The sequence below is a fragment of the Mobula birostris genome, chromosome 12 (genome assembly GCF_030028105.1).
Source record: "Mobula birostris isolate sMobBir1 chromosome 12, sMobBir1.hap1, whole genome shotgun sequence".
Taxonomy (NCBI): domain Eukaryota; kingdom Metazoa; phylum Chordata; class Chondrichthyes; order Myliobatiformes; family Myliobatidae; genus Mobula; species Mobula birostris.
In genome coordinates, this window is record NC_092381.1 from 71,837,206 (window position 1) to 71,865,040 (window position 27,835).

The window sequence follows — 27,835 nt, forward strand, 5'->3', positions numbered from 1 at the left end:
CACACCAGTCCTCATCGAGGGATCAGCAGTGGAAAGGGTGAGCAGTTTCAAGCTTCTGGGTGTCAACATCTCTGAAGATCTATCCTGGACTCAACATATTGATGCAGTTACAAAGTAGGCAAGACAATGGCTATCTTTCATTAGGAGACTGAGTAGACTTGGTATGTCACCAGAGATCCTCACAAACTCCTGAAGGTGTACTGTGGAAAGCAACCCTAACTGGTTGCATCGCCATCTGGTGTGGAGGGGCCACTACACAGGATTGGAAAAAGCTGTAGGAAGTTGCAAACCCACCCAGCCCCATCATGGGCACCAACCACCCCAGCATCAAGAGCATCCTCAAACAGCGATGCCTCAAACAGGTGGCATCTGTCATTAAGAACCCCCATCACTCAGACATGCCCTCTCCTCATTGTTAACATCAAGGATGTGGTACAAGAGCCTGTGGACACATACTCAACAGCTTAGGAACTGCTTCTTCCACACCACCATCAGATTTCTGAACGTACAATGAACCCGTATAACTACCTCATTTTTTGCTCTCTTTTGCACTATTTATTATAAATATATATATATATATTCAAATATGTATTATATATATATAGTAATTTATAGTTTAAAAATTATGTACAGTTATAGGACATGGAAATCTACAGCACATTACAGGCTCTTCAGCCCACAATGTCGCGCCGACCATGTAACCTGCTCTAGAAACTGCCTAGAACTTCCCTAGCGCACAGCCCTCTGTTTCTCTAGCCTCCATGTACCCATCTAAGAGGCTCCTAAAACCCCTATTGTATCCGCTTCCACCACCGCTGCTGGCAGTGCATTCCACGGACCCACCACTCTCTGTGTGAAAATCTTACCCCTGACATCCCCTTGGTACCCATTTCCATATAACCATATAACAATTACAGCACCCAGGCACCTTAAAACTATGCCCCCTCATATTAGCTAGTTCAGCCCTGGGAAAAAGCCTCTGGCTATCCACATGATCAATGCCTCTCATCTTCTTACACACAATTTGAATGTATTGCTGCAAAACAACATATTTCATGACAAATGCTAGTAATATTAAACCTGATTCTGACTATGCTATCTCACCCTTCCACGTCCTCATCCAAGTAATTAATACCACTGGTCATCGTGAATGTGACAGAACATTCACCACCTGCTTGGACCAGTGCTGCAATAACAATTCTCGAGAAGCTAGACCCCACACAGGACAAAGCTGCCCGCTTAATTGCACCCCAGCAACAAATCTAAACTTCCATTCCTCTCACCCCACAGGAGCAGGTTGTTTTCCAATTCCTGCACCGTTCTGACCTGGAAATACATTGCGGGACCTCAAATGTTTATCTGTCCATTCCACAGATCTAGACTACTCCTACAACAATTTTCTAAAGCATCTCCATCTTTCGTAGAGCACTGGCCTACCATCCTTAGCGCCTAACAATTCCGTGTGTGGACTCCCGATTCCCTTTAAACACGACCTTTGGCGAATCAGTGTGCTGCTAAATTACGTTCTGTCAACAGTATGCAAAGTGTTTTCCAAATTATCACACTGGCGGGCTCCATACAAATGTAAGTTCTTGGACCGTTGTAGAGAATAATATTCTTCAATAACTCGAAGGTCAGTACCCCAGGTGAGTGCGCTGTTAAATTGTAACTGACATGCATGCCAGGTAATTTCGAAGAAACGTATTGGGAGTGAGTACGCAGCGTGTGTCCTGCGTAGTGGAGCAGCTTTATGGCGGACCAGGGATTGGCTCAGCGGCAACCGTATATTAACCCAGCGCGCCTGATTGCTTGAGTCTGGAGTAGGAGGCGTGTTCCGGCGGGGTGCTGAATTAGTGGCGCTCGAGGTGAGTAAACACAACTTTCAAATTGCTAGTGCTCCTGCTCCTGCTCCAAAAGCTTGCACAGCTCTCCTCTCCCTCAGCCTCGGGGTTTGGTCGGGAGATGTGGCTATAAAAATGCCAGATAGGAGGAGCGATATTTCTGTTGGTTTCGATCGGCCTGTTCCTTGGAGCGGAACCTCAGGGAAAGTTCGGTAGATGCTTATCTCCTATTTTTCCTCACTTCCTTCTTCTCTTCCAGCCCCTCCCTCCCCACCCTCTTCACCCCATCTTCTATCCCTCCAATTAAGAATCCAGAAGTCTGAACTGACACGATTTAGTATTGGTAGAACAACTACTGCACAGTTACTGTACAGACGAAGTTATTTTACTGAGGATGCCCCTCCCCCCATGGACATACCAATCAAAGCATTTAATAGAAATAGAAAATGCTGAGAACTCTTGGTTGTCACTGAGGTCAAGCAGACAAAACAAATCTAGCAGCTTAAAACGGCATTTCTGAAACACTGAGCCATCCGCAGCAGCAGGACAAGTACAATATACAAGCGCGTTTGTACATTACAATCTCTAGAGGGGCGTTCCCTACACTTCAGCATTACAGTCGAGGCAAGGTTGGTACCTAAAATGCAGTGCTAACAAGGTGAAGCTGTATGTTTGTATGCTTAACATAAAAATAATTTGCAATAGCGCAATTTAAAACATAACCGGCAGATCAGATCGTCACAAATTTGGCCTGTACGGTTGAGAATAGGTGTAACAGCGATCAAGAGAAGGAGGAGTTGGCACCAACAACTTCCCCATTTTTGTTAGTGTTGGGTCCCATCATGTGAATGCTGAATTACTGTTAACAGTTAGAAATACCAAGTAAACTACTGGGGAGAGTTTAAATTAGAGTTGTTGAGGGGGTGGGAACCGAACTGAAGAGACTGGGGAAGAGGAGGTTGGCTCACAAATAGAGAAAGCTTGTAGCCAGTGCAAGAGGGAGGACAGGCAGGTGATAGAGAAGGGATGTGCTCAGACCGAAGGTTTGAGATGCGTCTATTTTAACGGAAGGAGTGTTGTGAAACAAAGCGGATGAGCTTAGAGCGTGGATCAGTACAGTACATGGAGATATGATGTGGTGGCCATTACAGAGACTTGGATGGCTCAGGGACAGGAATGGTTACTTCGAGTGCCGGGTTTTAGATGTTTCAGAAAGGACAGGGAGGGAGGCAAAAGAGGTGGGGGCGTGGCACCGTTAATCAGAGATAGTGTCACAGCTGCAGAAAAGGTGGACGCCATGGAGGGATTGTCTACGGGGTCTCTGTGGGTGGAGGTTAGGAACAGGAAGGGTTTCTTTTAAATTAAGCACAATCGTGAGCAACAGCCAGATCAGAAATCCTGATCAAGTCAACTAGTTCCCGAAGAGAACTCTGATAGGCCAGTCAGATGGTTCACTGCTGCTCAGCGGTAGAACACAAACAAGCACAAGGGTCGCTAGTCCCTGTACCCCAGAAACACACCTGAGCGGTGCGGCGGAGGTACGTGCTATGTATGACCTGATCTGAAAGCATTATGTTGACTCATAACAGACCGTGTTCACGGTGGAACAGCTTAGTCAAGGATGGGGTGATCAGCACGAATGGACAAATTATACCTCTACTACCCAATAACTTTACTGGGTGTTTTTTTTTTATAGACCGCCCAATAGTAACAGGGATGTCGAGGAGCAGATAAGGAAACAGATCCTGGAAAGGTGTAATAATAAGAGTTGCGTGATGGGAGATTTTAATTTCCCAAATATCGATTGGCATCTCCCTAGAGCAAGGGGTTTAGATGGGGTGGAGTTTGTTAGGTGTGTTCAGGAAGATTTCTTGAGACAATATGTAGATAAGCCTACAAGAGGAGAGGCTGTACTTGATTTGGTATTGGGAAATGAACCTGGTCAGGTGTCAGATCACTCAGTGGGAGAGCATTTTGGAGATAGTGTTCATAATTCTACCTCCTTTACAATAGTATTGGAGAGAGATAGGAACAGACACCTTAGAAATGTGTTTAATTGGAGTAAGGGGAAATATGAGGCTATCAGGCAGGAAATTAGAGGCTTAAATTGGAAACAGATGTTCTCAGGGAAAAGTACAGAAGAAATGTGGCAAATATTCAGGGGATATTTGTGTGGAGTTCTGCATAGGTGCGTTCCAATGAGACAGCGAAGTTATGGTAGGGTACAGGAACCGTGGTGTACAAAGGCTGTAATAAATCTAGTCAAAAAGAAAAGAAAACCTTACAAAAGGTTCAGGAAACTAGGTAATGTTAGAGATCTAGAAGATTATAAGGCTAATAGGAAGGAGCTGAAGAAGGAAATTAGGAGAGCCAGAAGGGGCCATGAGAAGGCCTTGGTGGGCAGGATTAAGGAAACCCCAAGGCATTCTATAAGTATGTGAAGAGCAAGAAGATAAGACGTGAAAGAATAGGACCTATCAAGTGTGACAGTGGGAAAGTGTATGGAACCAGAGGAAATAGCAGAGGTACTTAATGAATACTTCAGTATTCACTATGGAAAAGGATCTTGGTGATTGCAGTGATCACTTGCAGCAGACTGACAAGCTTGAGCATGTAGATATTAAGAAAGAGGATGCGCTGGAGCTTTTGGAAAGCATCAAGTTGGATAAGTCGCCGGGACCAGATGAGATGTACCCTGGGCTACTGTGGGAGGCAAGGGAGGAGATTGCTGAGCCTCTGGCGATGATCTTTGAATCATCAATGGGGACGGGAGAGGTTCTGGAGGATTGGAGGGTTGCGGATGTTGTTCCTTTATTCAAGAAAGGGAGTACTGATAGCCCAGGAATTTATAGACCAGTGAGTCTTACCTCAGTGATTGGTAAGTTGATGGAGAAGATCCTGGGAGGCAGGATTTGTGAACATTTGGAGAGATATAATATGATGAGGAGTAGTCAGCATGGCTTTGTCAAGGGCAGGTCTTGCCTTATGAGCCTGATTGAATTTTTTGAAGATGTGACTAAACACATTGATGAAGGAAGAGTAGTAGATGTAGTGTATATGGATTTCAGCAAGGCATTTGATAAAGTACCCCATGCAAGGCTTATTGAGAAAGTAAGGAGGCATGGGATGCAAGGGGACATTGCTTTGTGGATCCAAAACTGGCTTGCCCACAGAACGCAAAGAGTGGTTGTAGACAGGTCATATTCTGCATGGAGGTTGGTCACCAGTGGAGTGTCTCAGGGATCTGTTCTGGGACCATGATTTTTATAAATGATCTGGATGAGGAAGTGGAGGGATGGGTTAGTAAGTTTGCTGATGACACAAAGATTGGAGGTGTTGTGGATAGTGTGAAGGGCTGACAGGGGTTACAGCGGGACATTGATAGGATGCAAAACTGGGCTGAGAAATGGCAGATGGAGTTCAACCCAGATAAGTGTGAAGTAGTTCATTTTGGTAGGTCAAATATGATGGCAGAATATAGTCTTAATGGTAAGACTCTTGGCAGTGTGGAGGATCAGAGGGATCTTGGGGTCGAGTCCATAGGACGTTCAAAGCAGCTACGCAGGTTGACTGCATAGTGAAGAAGGTGTACGGTGTATTGGTCTTCATCAATCATGGAATTGAACTTAGGAGCCGAGAGGTAATGTTGCAGCTATATAGGACCCTGGTCAGACCACACTTGGAGTACTGTGCTCAGTTCTGGTTGCCTCACTACAGGAAGGATGTGGAAGCCATAGAAAGGGTGCAGAGGAGATTTACAAGGATGTTGCCTGGATTGGGGAGCATTCCTTATGAGAACAGGTTGAGTGAACTTGGCCTTTTCTCCATGGAGTGACGGAGGATGAGAGGTGACCTGATAGAGGTGTATAAGATGATGAGAGGCATTGATTGTGTGGATAGTCAGAGGCTTTTTCCCAGGGCTGAAATGGTTGCCACAAGAGGACACAGATTTAAGGTGCTGGGGAGTAGGTACAGAGGAGATGTCAGAGGTAGGTTTTTTTACTCAGAGTGGTGAGTGCATGGAGTGGGCTGCCACCAATGGTGGTGGAGGTGGATACGATAGGGCCTTTTAAGAGACTTTTAGAAAGGTACATGGAGCTTAGTGAAATAGAGGGCTATAGGTAAGCATAGTAATTTCTAAGTTAGGGACATGTTTGGCACAACTCTGTGGGCCGAAGGGCTTGTATTGTGCTGTAGGTTTTCTATGGTTCTAAATCATCTATCTCAGTTTCCTCCTGAATTTATCTAAACTTGCATATTAAAACTTGACTTCTTCCTTTCACAGATACTAAACGTTTACAGCATTTTCTTTCATTTCAAATTTCCAAAATCTTTATTTTTATTTCCATTTAGATTAGTAGAACTACTAACAAATTTATCATTCTTAGTCCTGGCATCCTTTTGTAAGAGAAAATTCTATAATTCCTTAATTCTTTCTTTTAAAAATATTTCTTGATTTCACTCCAAACTAGTTTTGGTTCAACTTTAAGATTTTTGCTAGAGGTTATGTATTCTCTTTATCTAGATTGAATAGGTTAGGACTGTATTCTTTAAAACGTAAAAGATTGTGAGGAGATTTGATTGAGGTATACAAAATTATGAGGGGTATGGACAGGGTAAATGTAAACAGACTTTTTCCACTGAAGTTGGGAGGGACCAGAACAGGAGGTCATGGGTTAAGGGTGAAAGGTGAGAAATTTAAGGGGAACATGAGGGGAAACTTCCTCACTCAGAGGGTCATGAGGGTGTAGAATGAGCTGCCAGCATAAGTGGTCCATGCAAGCTCGATTTCAACATTTAAGAGAAAATTTGGATAGATACATGGATAGTCGGGATGTGAAGGGTTATGATCTTGGTGCAGGTCGTTAGGAGTAGGCATTTAGATTAGATGGGCCGAAGGGCCTGTTTCTGTGCTGTACTTCTCTATGACAGCTTTGTTTTAAATCCTGGAGTCGATTTTCATCCTACCAGACTTTTGTCCTAATTTGCCATCTAAGCCTTGGTGTCATACTTGTGAATTTATTAGAGTCTATTCCAAAGCCAACGTGCTCCTGAAATGAACATCAAAGAAACTGCAAATGCTGGAAATCTAAAAGAGAAGAAATATATATTTAAAAAAAACTCAACAGGTCAGGCTTTGACCTGAAATGTTAACTGTTTCTAATCCCATAGCGATGGACTAACCTACTGAGTATTTGCAGCATTTTGGATCTTTGTTATGTTTCCTGACATTTTGTGTCCAAAATTAAACATGTTTTCCAGTTAGAATTTGATCAAGGTCTGGAATAGAAGGTGGTAATTCTGATGCACAATCAGAACATTTTACAAGTTGAGGATGCAAGGACTTACAGCTGTAGGAATCTGGAACAACTGGAGCCGGCAGTGGGTCAGTGCAGCATCTGTGGAAGGAAATGGACAGTCAACGTTATGGGTTGAAACCTTTTGTTTGGACTCGGTGAAGGATCTTGACCTGCAATGTCGAGTCCTAGGAGAGAACAGGGAAAGAATCAGCCAATTCAGGATTTAACCAGTCCTTATTGGGCAATATAAAAAAAAAAGCAAGATCAAGGCCATTGTTGGTACTCATCAAATTTGAAGCAACACTTTTTTTTAGTTTTGGACCTCTTCTATACCCTTTACGTACATGCAATTTTCACAGAATGTCAGGGATATATAGGAAACCATCTATCCCAGCTTTGCTGGAAGGAGATATTGAAGCTGTAACCAATAAGGAAAAGGCTGATATGTTTGTAGAGGTGTTCCAAGCGTTACAAAGTTCTGGAGAGTTAGGTGATTTGAGAAAGGAAATTATGTTAAAGGAAAGTTGGAAATTGGACAGGAGTTTGGATGAAAATAGGTCCATAAATTTGTTTTTCTCCCTTCAGGAATTGCAGGAAGCTGTCCAATCAGGTTCAAACACTTCTCCTGGTAGGGATGGACTATGTTATGAATTGCTTAAGCATTTAGATGAACCATGGAGTCATCAGTAGCTAGCCATCTGGACACAAGCTGGGGTCTGATCAGCCCCGGCTGGATCACCTGGAGGAGGTTGTATGACGTTGAAAGACCCAAAACACCCGATGATTCCAGGAACATCACTGAAGATGTGTCCAGAAGCATCAATAGATGTATGTACACAGGATGACTCTGTATTAATAGAAATTCTAGCATTGTTTAATTCAATGCGGAAAGAAGGAAAATTATCAGTAGAATGGAAGCATGCGGTGGTAGTTCCAGTTTTAAAGCCAGGTAAGGACGCGTCTAGTCCTAGTTCGTATCGGCCTATAGCTTTAACGTCAGTGCTTTGTAAAACTATGGAATGAATACTCACCAACAGACTTGTTTATTTTTTGGAAAATAAGGGACATTTTGCTGCCTATCAGAATAGTTTTAGAACTGGAAGATCAACAATGGAATCTGTCGCCCTTTTAGATCATGATATTAAAAAAGTATTTCAAAATAGAGACGTAATGGTAAGTGTATTTCTAGATATTGAAAGAGCATATGACTCACTATGGAAGGATGGCTTATTAATTAAACTCTATGATGCAGAAATTAGAGGTATAATGTTTAATTGGATCAAAGATTTCCTTAAGGAAAGGACAATTCAAGTAAGAATAGGCAGAACAAGCTCCAAGTCAGTTAAAATAGGTAATGGTACCCCTCAAGGAAGTGTCAGTAGTCCAGTTCTTTTTAATGTCATGATAAATGATATCTTTGATCAGGTAGGGACAGGATTTGGCAAATCATTGTTTGCAGATGATGGTGCAAACTGGAAAAGAAGAAGAAACGTCAAGTATATATTAAGGCAGGTACAAAAGGCTTTAAGATCAGTTGAAAACTGGGCTAATAAATGGGGTTTCAGGGTTTCTGCTTCTAAGTCCAAATACATGATTTTTGGTTTTAGAAGAAAGATTCCTGATTGTGAATTGTGTCTATATGATTCTCCACTAGAAAGAGTCAAGGTATTCAAGTTTTTAGGTGTCTGGTTTGATGAAAGACTTACTTGGAGGGTTCATGTAGATAAAACAATTGGAAAGTGTGAGAAAGTTTTAAATGTTATGAGAAGTATTGCTGGATGTGACTGGGGAGCAGGGTGGGAAACTATGTACTTAATATATCTAGCTATGATTAGATCAGTTATAGATTATGGTTGTATTGCTTATGGTTCCGCTGCTACGGCAGTGCTTGGAAAACTAGACACTGTGCAGTCCAAAGCACTTAGACTCTGTTGTGGAGCTTTTAGAACAACATCAGTCCCGGCATTATGTGTGGAGATGGGAGAAGTGCCTCTGCATTTAGAACGAATTCAGTTGGGCCTGTAGTATTGGGTAAAACTAAGTGGATTCAATCATAGCTGTCCATCAAAGTGTCTCTTGCAGGAGAAGTCAGAGCGCCAAAGTAAAATTAAAAGTTACCCATTTTGAGATTTGGGATGTATGTGTCTCAACTTGGAGTTAAGATTGGTCACCAGGTTTCAGATGGTGTTTCTGTCTTTGCAACAGAATTATTAGCAATACTCTGGACCTTATGGTGGATAGAAGACTCTGGACCATGTAGGGTTATCATCTGTTCGGATTCTGCTGCTGCCTTAGAGTCTATAAAAGGGAGTAAATCAAAAGCTTATCCTGACATAGTTATTGAGATTCTCTTAGTGTTGTTTAGAGTAGGGAAGATGGGTTGTGCAGTTAGATTTTCATGGATACCTGGGCATGCTGGGATGGAGGGAAATGAAATTGTGGATGGCATTGCCAAGTCTTCCTTGCAGAGCAGGCAAGTAGAAATTAGAGTTCCCCTAGGCAGAGCAGAATTGAGAAGTAGGATTAAAAAGGTATAGAGAAGAAGTGGCAGGAGGATTGGAAAAATGAATTAAGGAGCAGGCATTATTTTTCTAGTCACCCACTAGTTAAAAAGGTCTCAGACTGTCACCTTTTAAGTCGTAGAGATAGGATGAAATTTACAAGACTTAGGTTGGGGCATTGTGGGCTAAACTATTATTTAAAGATAACAGGAAAATATCCTGCTGGATTATGTGAGCGTGGTAGTCCAGAGACAGTCCAGCATGTTCTACTGATACAAAATTGAAAGAAGCATGTTGTTCAAGAGGCTATCTGGCTTAAATTTATTTTGGTTTTCTATTAAATCTTTGTTTGGCCACCAAGAGAATCAACATCTGATTGAAGAGTCTATCATTCAGTTTATACGTGAGACTAGGTTGTATTCGAGAATTTGAGTTCCTTGAAGTTCTATAATTAATTATACATCCTGCGGAGGGCTGTAATACGCCTAGATGCATCTAAACAGCCGGAAATAGAAGAAGAAGAAGAAGAAGCCATCATCTACCCTCCATCTGTGTTTGCTGTTGGAAGGAACTGTTGGAAGGAATGGTATATGCAGAACAACCCAGATGGTGGCATAACTACAACAACCTTGGATGTGTGGTGGCCCAGACCAATGCAGTCATCTACAAGAACCGCGAGCAGGAAGGCCACCAGACCAAAGACTACAAAGAAGGCAAAAGTTGTAGCCTACGTGGGGAAGTGGGTCACCTCTGCAAGGCCTGCCCAAAATGTGTCCCTGCCTATGGTCAGGCAATAAGAGGGGAGCTGACACCAACAACACCTTGAGGAATACTGGTGCACCCTCTACCAGTACAGGGGCTTCAGCAGAAACTGAGGCCAGAACTGAGGAAAGGCCAACCCCCTCGAGCATCCAAACCCCAGCCACAAGCTCCCAGGACCATCAAGGCAAGGAGTGGAAGAAAGAGGGAGTGGCAGGTGGTGAAAAGGAAGAAGTCTCAGAAGATATTAGCCAAGAGACAATTGGCTCATGAGAGTAAATGGGAAGGAAAAGGCCATGTAGCATTCAGATGCCAGCAATTGTTCCTCATTGGAGGATGAATATAGAAAACTGATGTCACAGGCAGAGAAAGCACCAAAATGGAGTTGACAAAACCGTCAGCAGCTTTCAGACAAATACACAAGGGAGACCAGGAGCAGCATGGAGTCCATGGCCCTGAACTGTGGGAGACAAGGAGTAGCAAGGTGTCAAGCACACCACAGCTCTGAGAGACCAGGAGCAACACTGTGGCCGACACACCACAGATGGGTGCACAACAGTCAGAGACAGATCAAAACAGGAACACATTCTGATCTCCGTCCAGACACAACCAGCATTGCCGCACCTTGCGGGAAAACCATTCCCAATACCTGAGTCCAAAAGTAGTAAGGCATTTCACCGTGGTTGTGGGTATGAGGGTTTGAGCTGATTGAGTGTGTTTGTGAATCCTGAACTCAAACATCCATGGAGATAAATGTGGCATGTCTGTGCACAGTGCGAAGAGAACTGTGTGATGTGTTAACACCAAGGTTAAGGTAATGTGAACTTTCTCCATGACTGTGGGCTGCCACGCATCCATAACTATCAGAGGAGGTTGTGATGGTTGTCCCGGAGTTTGTCTATATGTTTGGGGTTGGGGGAGTGGCAGAGAACGATAGTTGTGCTTTCAGCTTGGGAATTTTACTGTGGGGAAGCAACTTCTCTGTCTCTGGAGTCAAAAGATGTGGTGGGGGTAGGGGGCTTTGTGTGGCAGACGTAAAGTACTATAAGACTCCGCTGCAGTGAATTAATGTGTATGCTTTGCCCATGCTGAGCAAACGGCCAGCTGACCTCCAACAACTACCTCCGTTGCTGGTGATGTCCCTGCTTGTCCTTCTGGCTGGTGACTTCAAATGCATCACTGAGGCAACTGGACAATCCAGCAGTGCTGATGAGGGACTGGATAACAGTTCTGGATTCTGGATGGAAAGAGCTAAAGTTGTAAAATTGCATGACTGTTTCAGCACCCATGCACGCAGTGCACAGCTGCAACCCATTTGAGCTGGAATGGACATTGCAGTATGGTCCAGGTAGACCTCCTCTTCACATCAAAAGCAGTCACTTTGAATCCAATGACATTACACAAGTGTTCTTTTTTGATCATTGCTTCCTGTTACCTACAAGAGGACCAGAAGTCAGGCAGGAGGACTGAGAGGTTGAATGTCAAGCCCCAGATAATATCAAGGAACAAAAGAGCTGTTACAGAGGTTGAGAACTGTGAAGCAACCGAGTTCTTCATTCTCAAAGGTGTTCAGGAAACAAGACAAAGTCAGGGAATTGCACCATCTCCAGACAGACTTAGAGCAACTTCTATTGCAGTCAAAGGTGGTGGATGTGACAGAGGAAGCCCAAGAATTGCCAGCTGAGCTCTTTGCCTCTGAATCCTCCACGAACATCTGATCCAGGATTCTCTTTGTGGAGCAGGATGAAGTGTGCTCATGTTAACAGCCAGAGCTCCGTGTTTTAAGGAAGACTTAGTAGCCTCCTCTCAGGCAGGTCAAATGAGGATCTGCAGGTGGATCTATGTGGGTCTATATGACAGAAAGGCTACATACAACACGGCCTCCCAGAGCTGTGAGATGATAAAAACTGACCCAGGTGGATGTCTGCCTGGTCAGAAGCGACAAGGAGAAGGCCCACGCACATACATGGTAGACATAGTCTTTGGGGAGGGAACCAGAAATGGATCCAACAGCTCTGCACAGATAGGCAGTATGTATTAAAGTCTAAGTTACTGCGTGGGAGACAGACAGTTTCTGTTGTGTATTTAATATTTCAGTAATATTTGTGTGATCTTGTAAATATGTTGATCAAGCATTCTTTGTTTAAATAATTCATTATGTTATATGTAAAAAATATGTAAATTGCATATGTCATGGTGCTACCACATGATATGTGCATACCTTGCTTAAAATAAAACATGAAGTTAGACTTGCATTTCGGACTCCCATGTTCTCTTTTGAGTTATTTTAATGCTTTGAAGTTTCAAAACGTTTAACAGTTTCCTCATCAAGACTGGAGTCAGGCAGAGTTGCTTACTCTCCCATTCTGTTTGTGTGCCGTTTAGAACCCTCTGCCAAATTCATTAAGATTGACAAGGGCATAAAAGAGGCCACATTGTCAGCAGAGAAAGCAGGCAAGTCAAAAATCCTCCCTGTACATGGACGATGTTGCCATCTTCTGCTTGGATCCATAGTCAGTTCACAGATTGATCAGCATCTGCAGTCAGTTCAAGTTGGCATCAGAGGCTAAAGTCTCAGGAAGAGTGAGGCCATGCTCTTCTGTAACTGGCCCGACTGATTCAATGTACCCTTCACCATCCAGTCCAACTACCTGAAGGTGCTGGGGATCTGGTTCAGAGGAACTGAGATGTTTAATCGGAATGGGCTGGAGCAGATTGGGACAGATGATCCTGATGAAGGTCTCGTCCTGGAACATCAACTGTTTATTTTCCTCCATTGGCGCTGTCTGTCGTGCAGAGTTCCTTCAGCATTTTTTTGCGTGTTGATCCAGATTTTCAGAATCTGGCATTGGTTTATTATTGTCACTTGTACCAAGACGCAGTGGAAAAACTTGTCCTGCATACTATTCATACAGATCAAATTTGGACACCTTGTATCGAGGTTAAACGAGGTAAAACAGTAATAATACAGAATAAAGTGTAAAAGCTGCAGAGAAGATGCAGTGCAGGTAAACAATAAAATGCACGATCATAATGAGGTAGATTATAAGGTCAAGAGCCCATCTTGACATACAAATGATCTGTTCCAAGAGTCTGATAACAGTGGCATTGAAGCTGTCCTAAAGCCAGTTAGTATGTGCTTCCAGGCTTTTGTATCTTCTGTCTGTTGGGAGAGTGGCGAAGAGAGAATGTCAGATGGGGAATGGTAAGTGGAGTGTTTGATTATGCTGGCGGCCTTACTGAGGCAGCAAGAACGATGGACGGTCTCTGGTGTATCAATGTTGGTGTTCTTCTCTTTAAAAATTTACTCTACTGAATGCAATGACCATAAATGTATAAGTTTTTTTTTACACTATTTCTTCCTTAGTATTTTTTTGAATATATGTATACAGTCTACTTTTGAAATTAAAACAATCTCTCTCCTTGTCCACTGCATTTCAGGATTTGGGACTGAAGCAAGTACTGTCTTGATGATAGAAAACAGGTAGAAAATGTAAGGGAAAATAAAAACTGGGACACAGACACATCATTTAGACCATCAAGCCTATTCAGCAATTCCATGAGCTAACTCCATTCACCAGCAACTTTGATGTGTGCTGCTAACTCCATTAATGATTTTGACCTGTATCATGTAGTAAATTCATAAATCCCGCAAAAAAGTATGTCATGAATTCACTGTTAATTCACTGACTTGTTCAATCACATTGCATCACTTGCTGTGAGGAAAGACCGAGTGAATTTACAGATTCAACAAATAGAGAATATTAAATCCTATGATAGTCTCATCGTAGGTTACAAGCTAAGTAATCAAAAGTCAAAAAAGAATTTCCGCCACTATCTGCAATTCATAGCTGGTATATTTCATAGTATCATTGTTCTTCTGCAATGTTGCTTTCCATAACACCCCGAAACTGAAATTGCACTGCTCTCTGCGCCACGTACTTCCTCACTATAATAACATGAAGACAGATTCTTTGTTTAATTTTCCCCCAAGTTGTATACTGAGGTGCTGTGGTCCTCTGTACTCACTTGAAATTATACGACCATAAGACATAGGAGCAGAATTAGGCCATCTGGCCTGTCAAGTCTGCTTCACCATTCAATTATGGCTGATACTTTTCTTTTCTCCTCCTCAACCCCAGTTCCCGGCCTTCTCCCTGTAATCTTTGATGCCACGTCCACTCAAGGACCTATCAATCTCTGCCGTAAATACACCCAACAACCTGTCCTCCACAGCTGCATGTGGCAACAAATTCCACAAATTCACCACCCTCTGGCTAAAGAAATTTTTCCACATCTCTGTTTTGAAAGAGCGCCCCTCTATCCTGAGGCTGTGCCCTCTTGTCCTAGACTCTCTCACCATGGGAAACATCCTTTCCACATCTACTCTGTCTAGGCCTTTCAACATTCAAAAGGTTTCAATGAGATTCCCCCCCCCACCCCCCATCCTTCTGAATTCTGAGTACAGACCCAGAACCATCCTGGTATGGTAACCCTTTCATTCCTGGAATCATCCTTGTGAACCTCCTCTGGACCCTCTCCAATGCCAGCACATCTTTTCTAAAATGAGGGGCCCAAAACTGTTCACAATACTCAAGGTGAGGCCTCACCAGTGCCTTATAAAGCTCTCAGCTTCACATCCTTGCTCTTGTATTCTAGACTTCTTGAAATGAATGCTAACATGGCATTTGCCTTGCTCACCACTGACTCAACCTGCAAGTTAACCTTCAGGGTGTTCTGCACAAGGACTCCCAAGTCCCTCTGCATCTCAGATTCCTGGATTTTCTCCCCACTTAGAAAATAGTCCGCACATTTATTTCTACTACCAAAGTGCATAACCATGCATTTTCCAACATTGTATTTCATTTGCCACTTTCTTAACCATTCTCCTAATCTGTCTAAGTCCTTCTGCATCCTACCTGTTTCTTCAACACTACCTGCCCTTCCACCAATCTTTGTATCAAATTATGTTTGTGATTTAGTCTTCTTGGGGTCATGGAGGAATGTTATGATCATGGGTCTCTGCATTTTCCTACAAAAATGCCCATCTTCCAAATTTTGCCCCTTTTCCAGGACTTAATTATGGCAGGAAGTGAACAATCGGAGGCACAGGAGGAGCTACTGTTTATTTTTGAAAATGGAGATAAGTACACAAATCCAACTGAAGTAAAGATGAGTCAGTTCATCTTGCCCTGTCATGCCAATCACCGTGGAGAACTGAGCGTAGGCCAATTACTGAAGTGGATGGACACAATAGCCTGTCTTTCTGGTAGGTTGCAAATTTGCCAAAGAAGTTTTACATGATACCTTAATTATAGCTACATGTATCAGATATTGGAAGTTTTCAGGCTAAATTAGTTATGAATTATTATGACACATAATTAAGCCATTTAGCTTAGCAAATCTGTGCTAAGCTTTTCTCCTTATGATGTACCTAGTCTAATCTATTTTCTCCTTGTATTTATATTTAGTCAATGAGCCAGGAAAGAGCTTAAGAATGGACTTAGGAAAGCTAGAAGGGAACATGAGAAGGTCATGACGAGTAGCATTAAGGAAAACCCCCAAGGCATTCTACCTGTATGTGAAGAACAGAAGAAAGTCTAGAGTGAGGGTAGGACTCATCAAGGATAAATGAGGAATCATGTGCCTGGAGTTGGAGCATTTAGGAGAGGGCTTTAATGAATACTTTGCCTCAATATCCACCAGTGAGAGGGACTTTGATGAATGCGAGTTCAGCATAGTACAAGCTAATGTGCTGGAACATGTTGAGATTAAGAAAGGGGATGTGTTGGAACTTTTGAAAAAAATTAGGATAAAGTCCCTGGTGATGGACAGGTTGTATACCCCAAGTTTCTACAGGGAGCAAGGGAAGAGATTGCTGCTCCATTGGTGATGATCATTGCATACTCACTAGCCACAGGAGTAGTACCAGAAGATTGGACAATGGCAAATATTATTCTTTTGTTCAAGAAAGATAATAAGGATAATTCTAGGAATTATAGACCAGTGAGCCTTACATCTGTAGTTGGCAAACTGTTGAAGAGGATTTTTAGAGGATTTGTGAGCATTTGGAGAAGCATCATTTGGTTAGAGATAGTCAGCATGGCTCTATAAGGACAGGCCATGCTTCATGGTCCTGATGAACATTTTTGAGGAAGTAACAAAGCAGTGGATGAGGTGCATATGGATTTTAGTAAAGCGTTTCATGAGGTTCTCCATGGTAGGCTCATCCAGAAAGCCAGGAGGCATGGGATCCAGGGAAACTTGGCTTTGTGCATTCAGAATTGGCTCGCCCAAGAAGAAGGTGGTCGATGGAGTGTATTCTTTCTGGAGGTCTGTGGTTTTCCGCAGAGATCCATTCTGCTCTTTGTGATTTTTATGAATTATTTAGATGAGGAAGTACAATCTGCAAGAGTGTGAAGTGATTCACTTTGGAAGGTTGAACCTGAAGGCAGAGCAGAAGGTTAATAGTAGGATTCTTAGTGTGGAGGAACAGAGGGATCTTGAGGTCCAAGTCCCTCAAAGTCGTTGCACCAGGTGATAGGCTGGTTAAGAAACTGCATGGTATGTTGGCCTTCATTAGCTGGTGGATTGAATCAAGAGCTACGAAGCAATGTCACAGCTCTATAAAACTGGTTAGACCACACGATGGTAGAGGCAGATACATTACAGACAATTAAGAGGCTCTTGGATGAAAGAAAAATGGAGAGTATGTGGGAGGGAAGGGTTAGATTCATCTGGAGTAGGTTAGAAGGTCACCATAATACTAAGGGCTGAAGGGCCTATACTCTGCTGTACTGTTCTATGTTCTAAGCAGTTGATTCTTTTCAATAATATTTTGTGACCGGATTTCAGCAAGCCTGCATGGGAATATCCAACTTTTTTGTGATTACCTTAAATATTGTGCTCTCTTATCAATTATTAGAGAGAAACCATTCTAAACTGATACCTCGTCACAAGCCTGATGATTTCTTTACAATCACCTTGTATATTTGATACTTTATCCTGCTTTTCCTCTTAATTGTTACCTCTCATTCCACTGTAATATGCTTATGAGCTATGCAGCCCATTTTCCAAGAATGAAGAGTCAACTTGTCTGACCTTGCATATCTGGTACAGGTGTGTGTAGGCTGTTGGAGAACAGGGGTAGCAATCCAAATAAAGCTTTATTCAAACTTCTTTGCTTGACCAGCAACTCCATTGCATTGGGCAGTTAATTATAGGCATTCTGCTTGCTGTCTTCCATTTCTCAGGTTTGCTTTTCACACTTGCCCCCTCATACATGTTCTGCAAATGTTCATAGCACCACAACATAGGATAACTCTGTTATAATTTCAGAGGATCTGTCCTGGGTCATTCTGAATGACACGTAAATACCATTCTGAAGAAAGCACAGCAGCTAGTACTAATTCCTTAGAAGTATGCGAAGATTCAGCATGGCATTTAAAACTTTGACAAACTTTCAAAGACGTGTGGTGTAGAGTATATTGACTGGCTACATCACGGCCTGATATGGAAACACCCATTGCCCTTGAATGGAAAATCCTACAGAAAGTAGTGGATATGGCCCAGTCCACCATGGGTAAAGTCCTCTCCACCATTGAGCACATCTACATGGAGCACTGTCGCATTAAAGTAGCATCCATCATCAGGGTCCTCCACCACCCAGGTCATGCTCTCTCCTCGCTCTTGCCACCAGGAAGAAGATACAGTTGGCTCAGGACCTGCACCACCAGGTTTAGGAACAGTTAGTCTCCCTCAACTATCAGACTCTTGAACCAGAGCAGATAACTTCACTCAACCTCATTTTCCCCATCGTTGAATTGTTCCCACAATCTATAGACTCATTTTCAAGGAGTCTTCATATCATGTTCTCGATATTTATTGCTTATTTATTTATTACTATTTTTTTTTCCTTTTGTATTTGCACAGTTTGTTGTGTTGCCCTGTTGGGTGCAATATTTCATTGATGTGTAGGGTAGCGTAACTGGTGGAACCATATATAGTTCACAGCCACCGACATTGAGTTGGGATTCACTTTAAGAGGCTGGTCTGACATGATGATGTAATTGTGTAAAGTACTTTTACTGCACATTGTGTCCAGTGTTTGGAGTACAATAATGAGTTGTTATGATTTTTCTTGCATTCTTATTTGCAAAAACCTACATTGGTGACACGGATGCTCTAGGACCATCTCAGAGTTATTGAATATGTTGGCCAATGTAGTCACTTCGAAATAGTTGGAGTTTTGGGAGCAAAATGCCGTCGCTTAGTCCATACAAGCTGAGACCTAGTTTGCCCTGCGAGAAATCACCGCCGACAACACCAGATATTTCTATGTGGTAGCATTGTGCAGCAATTCCACAGCTGCGAGAGTGGTGAGTCTACTAGAACACTTGCCTGAACTTGGTAAGTACCGATTGCTGAAAACTTACGTTTTACTTTTTATAGACTTTTGGACTGTTGGAGTCTGAGCACACCAAACAGTTGCTCTGCTTGCCCGGCCTCAGCGATGCTAAGCTGTCGGAGGTAATGAACCACATACTGTCTCTCCAGGGAATACATCATCCTTGTTTTATTTTTAAAGAATTCTTCATGCGGCAAATGCCTGATCAAGTTCGCACAGCCCTCGCTAATGCACCTGTGAATGACCATAGGGAGCTATCTAAAATGACTAATAGTCTACACTCAGCCAGGCAGCAGTTCATCACTCCTCCTTTCCCTACCTCAATAAGCCTTGTCAGTAAGGCTTCCAACATAAAGATGCCCACAGCTGTGAAATAGACTATGCCGGGTCTGTGTTTTTACTGTGCTTGCTTTGGTATGAATGCTAGGAAGTGCTAACCGCCTTACTGCTTCGTCAGTGCCAGCGCATTGGGCATCAGAAGTCTGAACAATGCAGGTTCTAGGTGCCAGAGTCATCTGGAGAGACTTGGCATTGTTGACCAAATAGGCTCTGGGCTTCACCCCTCCATACAGTCCCCAAGTCCAATCGTGGTTGCCATGCTTGTGGCAATTACTGATGCCTTAAAGAGGCCACCACCCTGATTGATACCTGGACAGGATTAGTCAGAAAGTTAAGTTTTTCCGAAGTCAGTCTAGTTAGGGGCTACCATCAGGTGCATGAGGACACTCCAAAAATAGTGATAATAACCCCATTTGGCCTCTAAGTTTCTGCACATGCAGTTTTGGCTGAAAAATGCGGCACAGGCTTTCCAATGACTGATGGACTCTGTATTTAAAGTCTTAGATTACCTTTTTGTTTACCTGGATGACATGCTTGTCACCTGTGCGTCCAAATCTGAACACTTATCTCGTCACCAAACATGTTCTGAGGTTTTAAACCAACATGGATTGATTATTAGCTCTGCTAAATGCCAGTTTCAGGGGTCAACCATTGACTTTCTTGGCCATCACATCTCTGCTGAAGGTGCGGAACCTCTCCCGTCAAAAGTAGCCACTATTATGGATTTCCCACTGCCCCACACCACAAAAAAACTACAGGAGTTTTTAGGCATGTTGAATTTCTATCACCGCTTCATTTCGCAAGCTGCTGAACATGTGCTTCCCCTGTACAGTGCACTTAAAGGCAGTGCCCCTAATCACAGGTCAGTGGACATGACCAGGGCATTTAATGATACCAAATGAGCTCTTTCCAACATGACCCTACTGGCTCACCCGCTCCCCAGCACACCTTTAGCTGTTACCTCTGATGCTTCAGACTACGTTGTGGATACTGTGCATGAACAGTTGGTCCAAGGCGTGTGGCAGCTGCTCGCCTATTTTAGCCGGTAAGTCTGTATTCCAGAAATGAAGTACAAACATTTGACTGTGAGTTTCTCAGTCTCTATCTGGCTGACCGTCATTTTTGTTTCCTTTTGGAGGGTAGCCATTTCTCAGCGTGTGTTGACCACAAACCCCTCATGCATGTGATGGCCGAAGTATCAGATCCTTGGTCTGCACGGCAGTAATACCACCTGGCCTACACAACAGATATACAACATGTCGAGGGGAAAAATCACACCGTGGCCAATTGCCTCTTATGGCCAGCTGTTGAGGCCGTACACATAGGGGTTGACTATGCCGATATGGCAGCTGACCGAACAAATGACTCAGAGGTCCCGGCTTACAGGACAGTAGTCATGGGCCTGCGGTTGGCTGGTGCTAAGCTCAGGGAAGCTGGGGTCTCTGTCCTGTGTGATGTCTCAACTGGGCGCCCTCTCCCCATTGTGCCCGCAAACTGGAGGGGGACGGTTTTTAACTCCATATGTGGCCTTTCGCATCTGGGCTGGGAGGCCTCACAAAAACTTGTTGCACCAAAGTTTGTGGGGCACCCTTAGAAAGGACGTGCGTGATTGGACTGCAGCCTGTGTGGAGTGCCAGCAGGGAAGAATTAACCGCCATGTCCAGGCACTATTGGCACCTTTTGAGGTCCCTGAGCATCAGTTTGACCTTGTTAATGTGGATCTGGTTGGGCCTCTTTCCCCTCCCATGATTTCACCCCTCCTTTCCGTGGTGTCCATACCACCAGGTGACCGGATGTCATTCCTCTAGCATCGACAACAGCCACAGACGTGGTTCAGGTGTTCATCCGCACTCGGGTTGCTCGGTTTGGCACCCCATCTGATAGTTTTCCTGACCACTGTCTCCAATTCATATCAGACCTCTAGGCTGTGATGGCCTGGAACCTTGGCATTAGGCTACGTCACACCACTATGTATCACCTGCAGTCCAATGGCCTATGCATGTGGTTTCACAGCTCCTTACAGGCTGCTCTGAGGGCTTCCCAGAGCGATGAGTGTTGGCATGATCATATCCTGTGGGACCTGCTGGGACTCAGAAGAGCTTCAAAGAGGATCTGCAGTGATCCGCAGCTGAGTCGGTATATGGGCAGCCATTACGGGGGCCAGGTGATCTTTTTCCTGACGCCACGTCTACCTCGTCGGCCTCTCAACAGAGTTCCACCCTCCTCAGTAAATTCAATTCGGAGGTACCTATTCCTACCTCCCATCATGGCATACAGTATCTTTGTTTCCTGTTGACCTACATTCTACCTCGTTTGTTTTTGTCTGCCATGATGCACCAACATCCCTTTAGGCCCCTGTATGATGGCCTGTTCCACATTTTGGAACAGGAAGAAAAGACTTTTTATCATAGATAAGAGAGGTAACCCTGAATGTATTTCAGTAGATCGCCTTAAACCAGCCCACCAAGATTTGGAGGATTCCGCTACCACACCTCTGCTGTCATGACATGACCATGGATGTGTGAACACACCTCCGGACGAGCCAGAGGCCTCTGCTGTTCCTCCTCCCATGGCACATCGGATCTGAGGCAGGTGGCTCACAATACCGGTTTGAGTGAATTCTGGGGTCCTGTGTAGGGTAAAGTAATTAGTGGAACATTCACAGCCGCCAACATTGAGTTGGGGGTTCACTTTAAGAGGTTGATCTGACGTAATAATGTAATTACATAAAGAACTTTTTACCATGCTTTGTGTTCAGTATTTGAAGTGCAATAAATGAGTTGCTATGGTTTGTCTTAAACAGAAAATTCCTCTGCCATTTTTATTTGTAAAAACCTACAGATTAGACACTAGAAGACACTAGAATACTACAGTGCAGTACAGGCCGATGTACTGACCCATATATTCCTTAAAATAAAACGTACTAAACTCACACTACCCCGTAACCATCTATTTTTCTTTCATCCATGTGCCTGTCCAAGAGGCTGTTAAATACTCCTAATGTTTTAGCCTCCACCACCATCCCTGGCAAGTCATTCCAGGCACCCACAGCCCTCTGTGTAAAACACTTACCCCTGATGTCTCCCCTAAACTTCCCTCCCTTAACTTTGTACATATGCCCTCTAGTGCTTGCTGTTCGTGCGGAAACAGGTACTGACTATCCACCCTATCTATGCCTCTCATAATCCTGTAGACCTCTATCAAGTCCCCTCTCATCCTTCTACGCTCCAAGGAGAAAAGTCCCAGCTCTGCTAACCTTGCCTCATAAAACTTGTTTTCCAATCCAGGCAACATGCTGGTAAACCTCCTCCTCACCCTCTCCATAGCTTCCACATCCTTCCTATATTGAGGTGACCAGAACTGAACACAATACTCTAAGTGTGGTCTCACAAGAGATTTGTAGAGTTGCAACATGACCTCTCTACTCTTGAACTCAATCCCCCTATTAATGAAGCCTAGCATCCCATAGGCCTTCTTAACTATCCTATCAACCTGTGCAGCGACCTTGAGGGATGTATGGATTTGAACCCCGAGGTCCCTCTGTTCATCCACATTCTTAAGTAACCGACCATTAACCCTGTACTCAGCCTTCTGGTTTGTCCTTCCAAAATGCATCACCTCACACTTATCCAGATTGAACTCCATCTGCCACTTTACTGCCCAACTCTGCATCCTATCTCTATCCTCTTGTAACCTTCGACAACCTACAGCTCCATCCACAACTCCTCCAATCTTCGTGTCATCTGCAAACTTACTCACCCATCCTTCCGCCTCTTCATCCAGGTCATTTATAAAAATCACAAAGAGCAGGGGTCCCAGGACAGATCCTTGCGGCACTCCACTAGTAACCGACCTCCAGGCAGAATACTTTCCTTCCACTACTACCCTCTGCTTTCTTCCTTTAAGCCAATTTTTTATCCAAACAGTCAAGGTTCCACTGATCCCATGCCTCATGACTTTCTGGATGAGTCTCTCGTGGGGGACCTTGTCAAATGCCTTGCTAGTATTCATGTACACCACATCTACCACCCTACCCTCATCAATTTCTTTTGTTACCTCTTCAAAAAAACTCAATTAGGCTCGTGAGGCACGACCTTCCTTCACAAAGCCATGTTGACTATCCTTGAGTAGACTGTACTTCTCCAAGTGCTCGTAGATCCTATTCTTAAGAATCCTTTCCAATAGTTTGCAGACCAGCGACGTAAGACTCACCAGTCTATAGTTCCCAGGATTCTCCCTGTTACCTTTTTTAAACAAGGGAACTATATTTGCCATTCTCCAATCCTCCGGCACCACCCCTGCAGCCAAAGAGGATTCAAAGATCATAGCTACTGCTCCAGCGACCTCTTCTCTCACTTCCCACAGCAACCAGGGGTATATCACGTCCAGCCCTGGGGACTTATCAATCTTGATGTTTTTAAGAAGATCCAACACTTCTTCTTCTTTAATCTCCATATTGTCCAGCACACAGGCCTGTTCTATTTCGACCTCACCCTGATCAAAGTCCTTTTCACTTGTGACTACTGAAGCAAAATATTTGTTTAGGACCTCCCCAACCCCCTCTGCCTCCAGGCACATGTTGCCTTCTTTATCCTTTAGCGGCCCCACCTTCATTCTTGTCATCCTTCTGTTCTTCACATATGCATAGAATGCCTTGGGGTTCTCCTTAACCCTACATGCCAAGGCCTTCTCATGCTCCCTTCGTGTTCTCCTATGTCCTTTCTTTAGCTCCTTCCTGGCTACCCTATATTTCTCATGAGCCCCTCCTGCATCCTTCTTCCTCTTGACGAGTTGCCTCACGTGTTTCGTCAGCCACGGTTCCCTTTTCCTACCATTTTTTCCTTGTCTCAGTGGGACAAACCTATCCTGAACCCAGCACAAGTGGTCCCTAAACTTCCTCCACATTACTTCTGTGCTTTCACCCTTGAACATCTGTTTCCAATTTACTCTCACTAGTTCCTGCCCCAGTTAGCCTTTCCCCAGTTAAGCACTTCCCCATTTTGTCTGTTTTTATCCTTTTCCATAGCTATGCTGAAGCAGAGGGAGTTGTGGTCACTCTCACCAAAATGCTTCCCCCCCCCCCCCAAGAGGTCTGCCACCTGACCAGGTTCATTACCCAGAACTAGATCCAGTATGGCCTCTACTCTCATCGGCCGGCTGACATACTGTGTCAGGAATCCTTCTTGAACACACCTGACAAATTCAGCCCCATCTACCCTCCTTGCAGTCAGGAGGTGTCAGTCAATATGAGGGAAGTTGCAATCACCCATAACTACAACCCTGTATCTCCTGCACCATTCTAAAATCTGTCTGCTTACCTGCTCCTCGGTGTCCCGAGGGCTATTTGGGGGCCTATAGACTACTCCCAGCACAGTGATTGATCCCTTCCTATTTCTGACTTCCACCCACACTGACTCAGTAGACACTCCCTCTGCAGCGTCCTCCCTTTCTATAGCCGTGATACTATCCCTGACCAGTAATGCTACTCCCCCCTCCCTTTCCTCCAACCAAGTTTCAGTAATGGCCACAACATCGTAGTTCCACGCACTGATCCATGCTCTAAGTTCATTCCCCTTATTTCTAATACTCCTCGCGTTGAAATAGACACATTTCAACCCCTCTAACTGGCTACATTTATGTTTTGTCCGCTGCCTGTCCTTCCTCACCAACTCAGAACACATAGCATCATGCCCTTGTCCTTCTACCCTAATCTCTGCACTCACATTCTGATTCCCACCTCCCTGCCAAACTAGTTTAAATCCTCCCCAACAGCTCTAGCAAACCTGCTCACCAGGATATTGGTCCCTTTCCAGTTCAGGTGCAGCCCGTCCTTTTTTGTACAGGTCAGACCTTCCCCAGAAGAGATCCCAATGATCCAGAAATATAATCTATAATGGTTATTGGATTTACTGAGTAGGCCTGCAAGACAATGAATCTCAGGGTTTTGTATGTACTTCGATAATAAATTTATTTTGAATGTTGAAAGCTTCCTATTGATCAGATATCCTTGAATAGCAAACTTGAAGCTGAAACCATGTAAAAGGAAGAGGATTCAGTCATCCAATCCCAATCCTTGATTGGCGTGCTGGCAAGTGGTGATTGCTAATTTTATGTAACTCATCTGTAACTGAATGGAATGACTTGTTCTTGTTGTTTTGATTCTTTAATTTGCAGCACGTTTTTGGAAATGGAACACCACACAGAAAGTAGTAGCTAACTTCTACGATTTATTAAAGTTGAAATAAAGTAAACTAACAACTTGTATCAAGATAGGACATCTTAACTTGCCCGTCCTGCTCGTTGGAGATACCTGACTTGATAGCCATCGGGTCTCACGCTTTTGCCCTGCACCGGTCGCAATCTGGTTCTTGGTGTTGTCCGATTAAGTAACAGCGAGTCCTTTGTATACAGTTTTTGCAAAAAGCTCTACTCATTGTCCTTGCAATGAAAAAGTGCCCTTGAAAAGTCCGGGTGGCTAATTTTCATTTACTTATCCTGCCTCTGCTTAACCACCCATATCTTATACTTCTGAGGTAAACAAATCCACAGATAAGGATTAAGAGAGGGCTACTGAGTTCCCTCTACCTAATCATAAACTAGTGCAAAAGATCATTCTAGACATTTTCAACACTAAGATAAAAGACAATTATGAACAGGGGGTGGGGGGGGGTGCAGGCAGGCAGGCAGGCACTTTAACCCTTTCACATAACCACTTTCCCAGTGAAATATTCACAGAGTGCACCTTAGCAGTATACATAGACAGACAGCTGATCAGATTTTCTGGCAGGTAGTCACTTGTCATAGTTTAAGGTCATTGGTATTCCAGTTCTGGTCTGAAATCCCTCACACCCAAAATGTTTATTTTCAACTTTTTAAACTCACATTAGTACCACGCTTATTTTCTCCAGAATGAGTCAACTGTATGGTATGGGACTAGACTTGTAAGTAGAAATGTTACTGTTCCTTACTTTAAAATGATTAGCAAAACATTTTAAGAGCAAACTGGCAAGATTTTGTGTGTTGCATTCCCTTTTCCAGTAGACCATTTGACTAATATATTGAATGATTTTTCTGCTAAAATGCTTGCTCATGCACTTTCATCTAATAATTTCCACTAGTACTAAAACAATAAAAAGTTTCAGTGTTGCATTGAAAGTAAACAGCAGGTTGATTTGCTTGGTCTGCTTATGTTCACCCAATGACATTTCAAGGGTGGTTTTCCAAGCAGCTCATCTGATAAATGTGCCATTTTAGCCAATAAAATCATTTCCAATGGTTTTGTTTTGTGGCAGCAGCTCACAATGATTGCTGGGCAAAGTCTGAACAGCCAGAAAAAAAATTGCTGAGTCATTTGGTAGCTGCTGACTACAGCCAGATACATGCAGCTCCCCTATGATTTTGGAGCAGAATTAGGCCATTCAGCCTATTGAGTCTGCTCTACTATTCAGTCCTGGTTGATTTATTTTTCCTTCTCAACCACATTCTCTTGCCTTTTCTCCATAACCATTCCATCAGATGGTCTTTATATGTTCCCCTTTCATTGTCATAAACCTCCTCTGGACACTCTCCAACACCAACAAATCTTTCCTTGGACATGGGTCCCAAAACTGCTCACAATACTCCAAATATCATCTGACTATTGCTTTGTAGTGCCTCAGCATTACATCCTTGTATTCTCGTCCTCTGGAAATGAATAATAACATTGTATTTACCTTCCCCACTACTGACTCAACCTGCAGGTTAACCTTTAGGAAATATTGCACTTTACACCTCAGCCTTGGAAGCAAATAAACCAGGAAATTATAGGCCAGTTAGCCTGACTTTAGTAGTTGGTAAGATGTTGAAGTCCATTATTAAAGATGTTTTGGGGTACTTGAAGGCACACAATAAAACAGGTGGAAGTCAGCATAGTTTCCTTAAGGGGATATCTTGCCTAAGAGTGCCATTGAAATTCTTTGAGGAAGTAACAGGCAGGATAGACAAAGGAGAGTCAGATGTTGTTTACTTGGATTTTCAGATGGCCTTCAATAAAGGTGCCACACATGAGACTGCTAAATGAGAAAGAACCCCTGGTATTACAGGAAAGATAGAAGATTGGCTGACTGGCAGAAGGCAAAGTTTAGGAAAAAAGGGGTCTGTTATGTCTTTCCTGATATGGACTGTTACTTTATTTCTAATTACTAGATCTCACTGCTTCCATAGCTGTTGTTGATTCTCATTATCTGATTACAAATCTGTAAAAACGGAGACAATCTTTTAAGTTTGTACAGATTCTAGATTTGTTTTGGATTCTCTGTTAATTTGATATGATCTCATTGGCTTATTTTGAAGTTTAGGTGGTGATCCCTCTTGAAGGATAGAGTTTTACTCTTGTGTTTCAAATCCAGTTATGGTCTCATTACTATTTAGCAGATGACTGTGCTATTCAATTAATCAGGAGAATTGACTCTAATATGTTTTAATTTTTTTTTGTGAAAGCCATGAGTTCAGTTGGTGGCATCTTTTACAGATACCGGGTGGGGAGTGTTATGTCTTCCCTGATTTGGATTGTTATTTTATTTGTAATTACTCGATCTCACTACTTACTTGTGCTTACAGCTGTTGTTGGTTGCTCATTATCACATTGTTAAGCAATTTTGTCATCAGGTTGGCCATTTAATGTCTTTGTACATTTCATTTAGTACAGTA

The 27,835-nt window shown here is 43.3% G+C and overlaps 1 protein-coding gene across 3 annotated transcripts in view; it reads left to right on the forward strand.

Moving 5' to 3' along the window:
• Window positions 1–1,813: 1,813 nt before the first annotated feature.
• Window positions 1,814–27,835, forward strand: part of acot11a (acyl-CoA thioesterase 11a) — a 131,696-nt gene continuing 105,674 nt past the window's right edge. For 2 of the 3 annotated variants that reach the window (XM_072274088.1, XM_072274089.1), the window contains exons 1-2: window positions 1,814–1,865; window positions 15,475–15,670. In XM_072274088.1, coding sequence (XP_072130189.1) covers window positions 15,484–15,670 — 187 coding nt within the window. In that variant the 5' untranslated portion in view covers window positions 1,814–1,865; window positions 15,475–15,483. The remainder of the gene's footprint in view (window positions 1,866–15,474; window positions 15,671–27,835) is intronic. The other variant, XM_072274090.1, reaches the window with a different exon arrangement.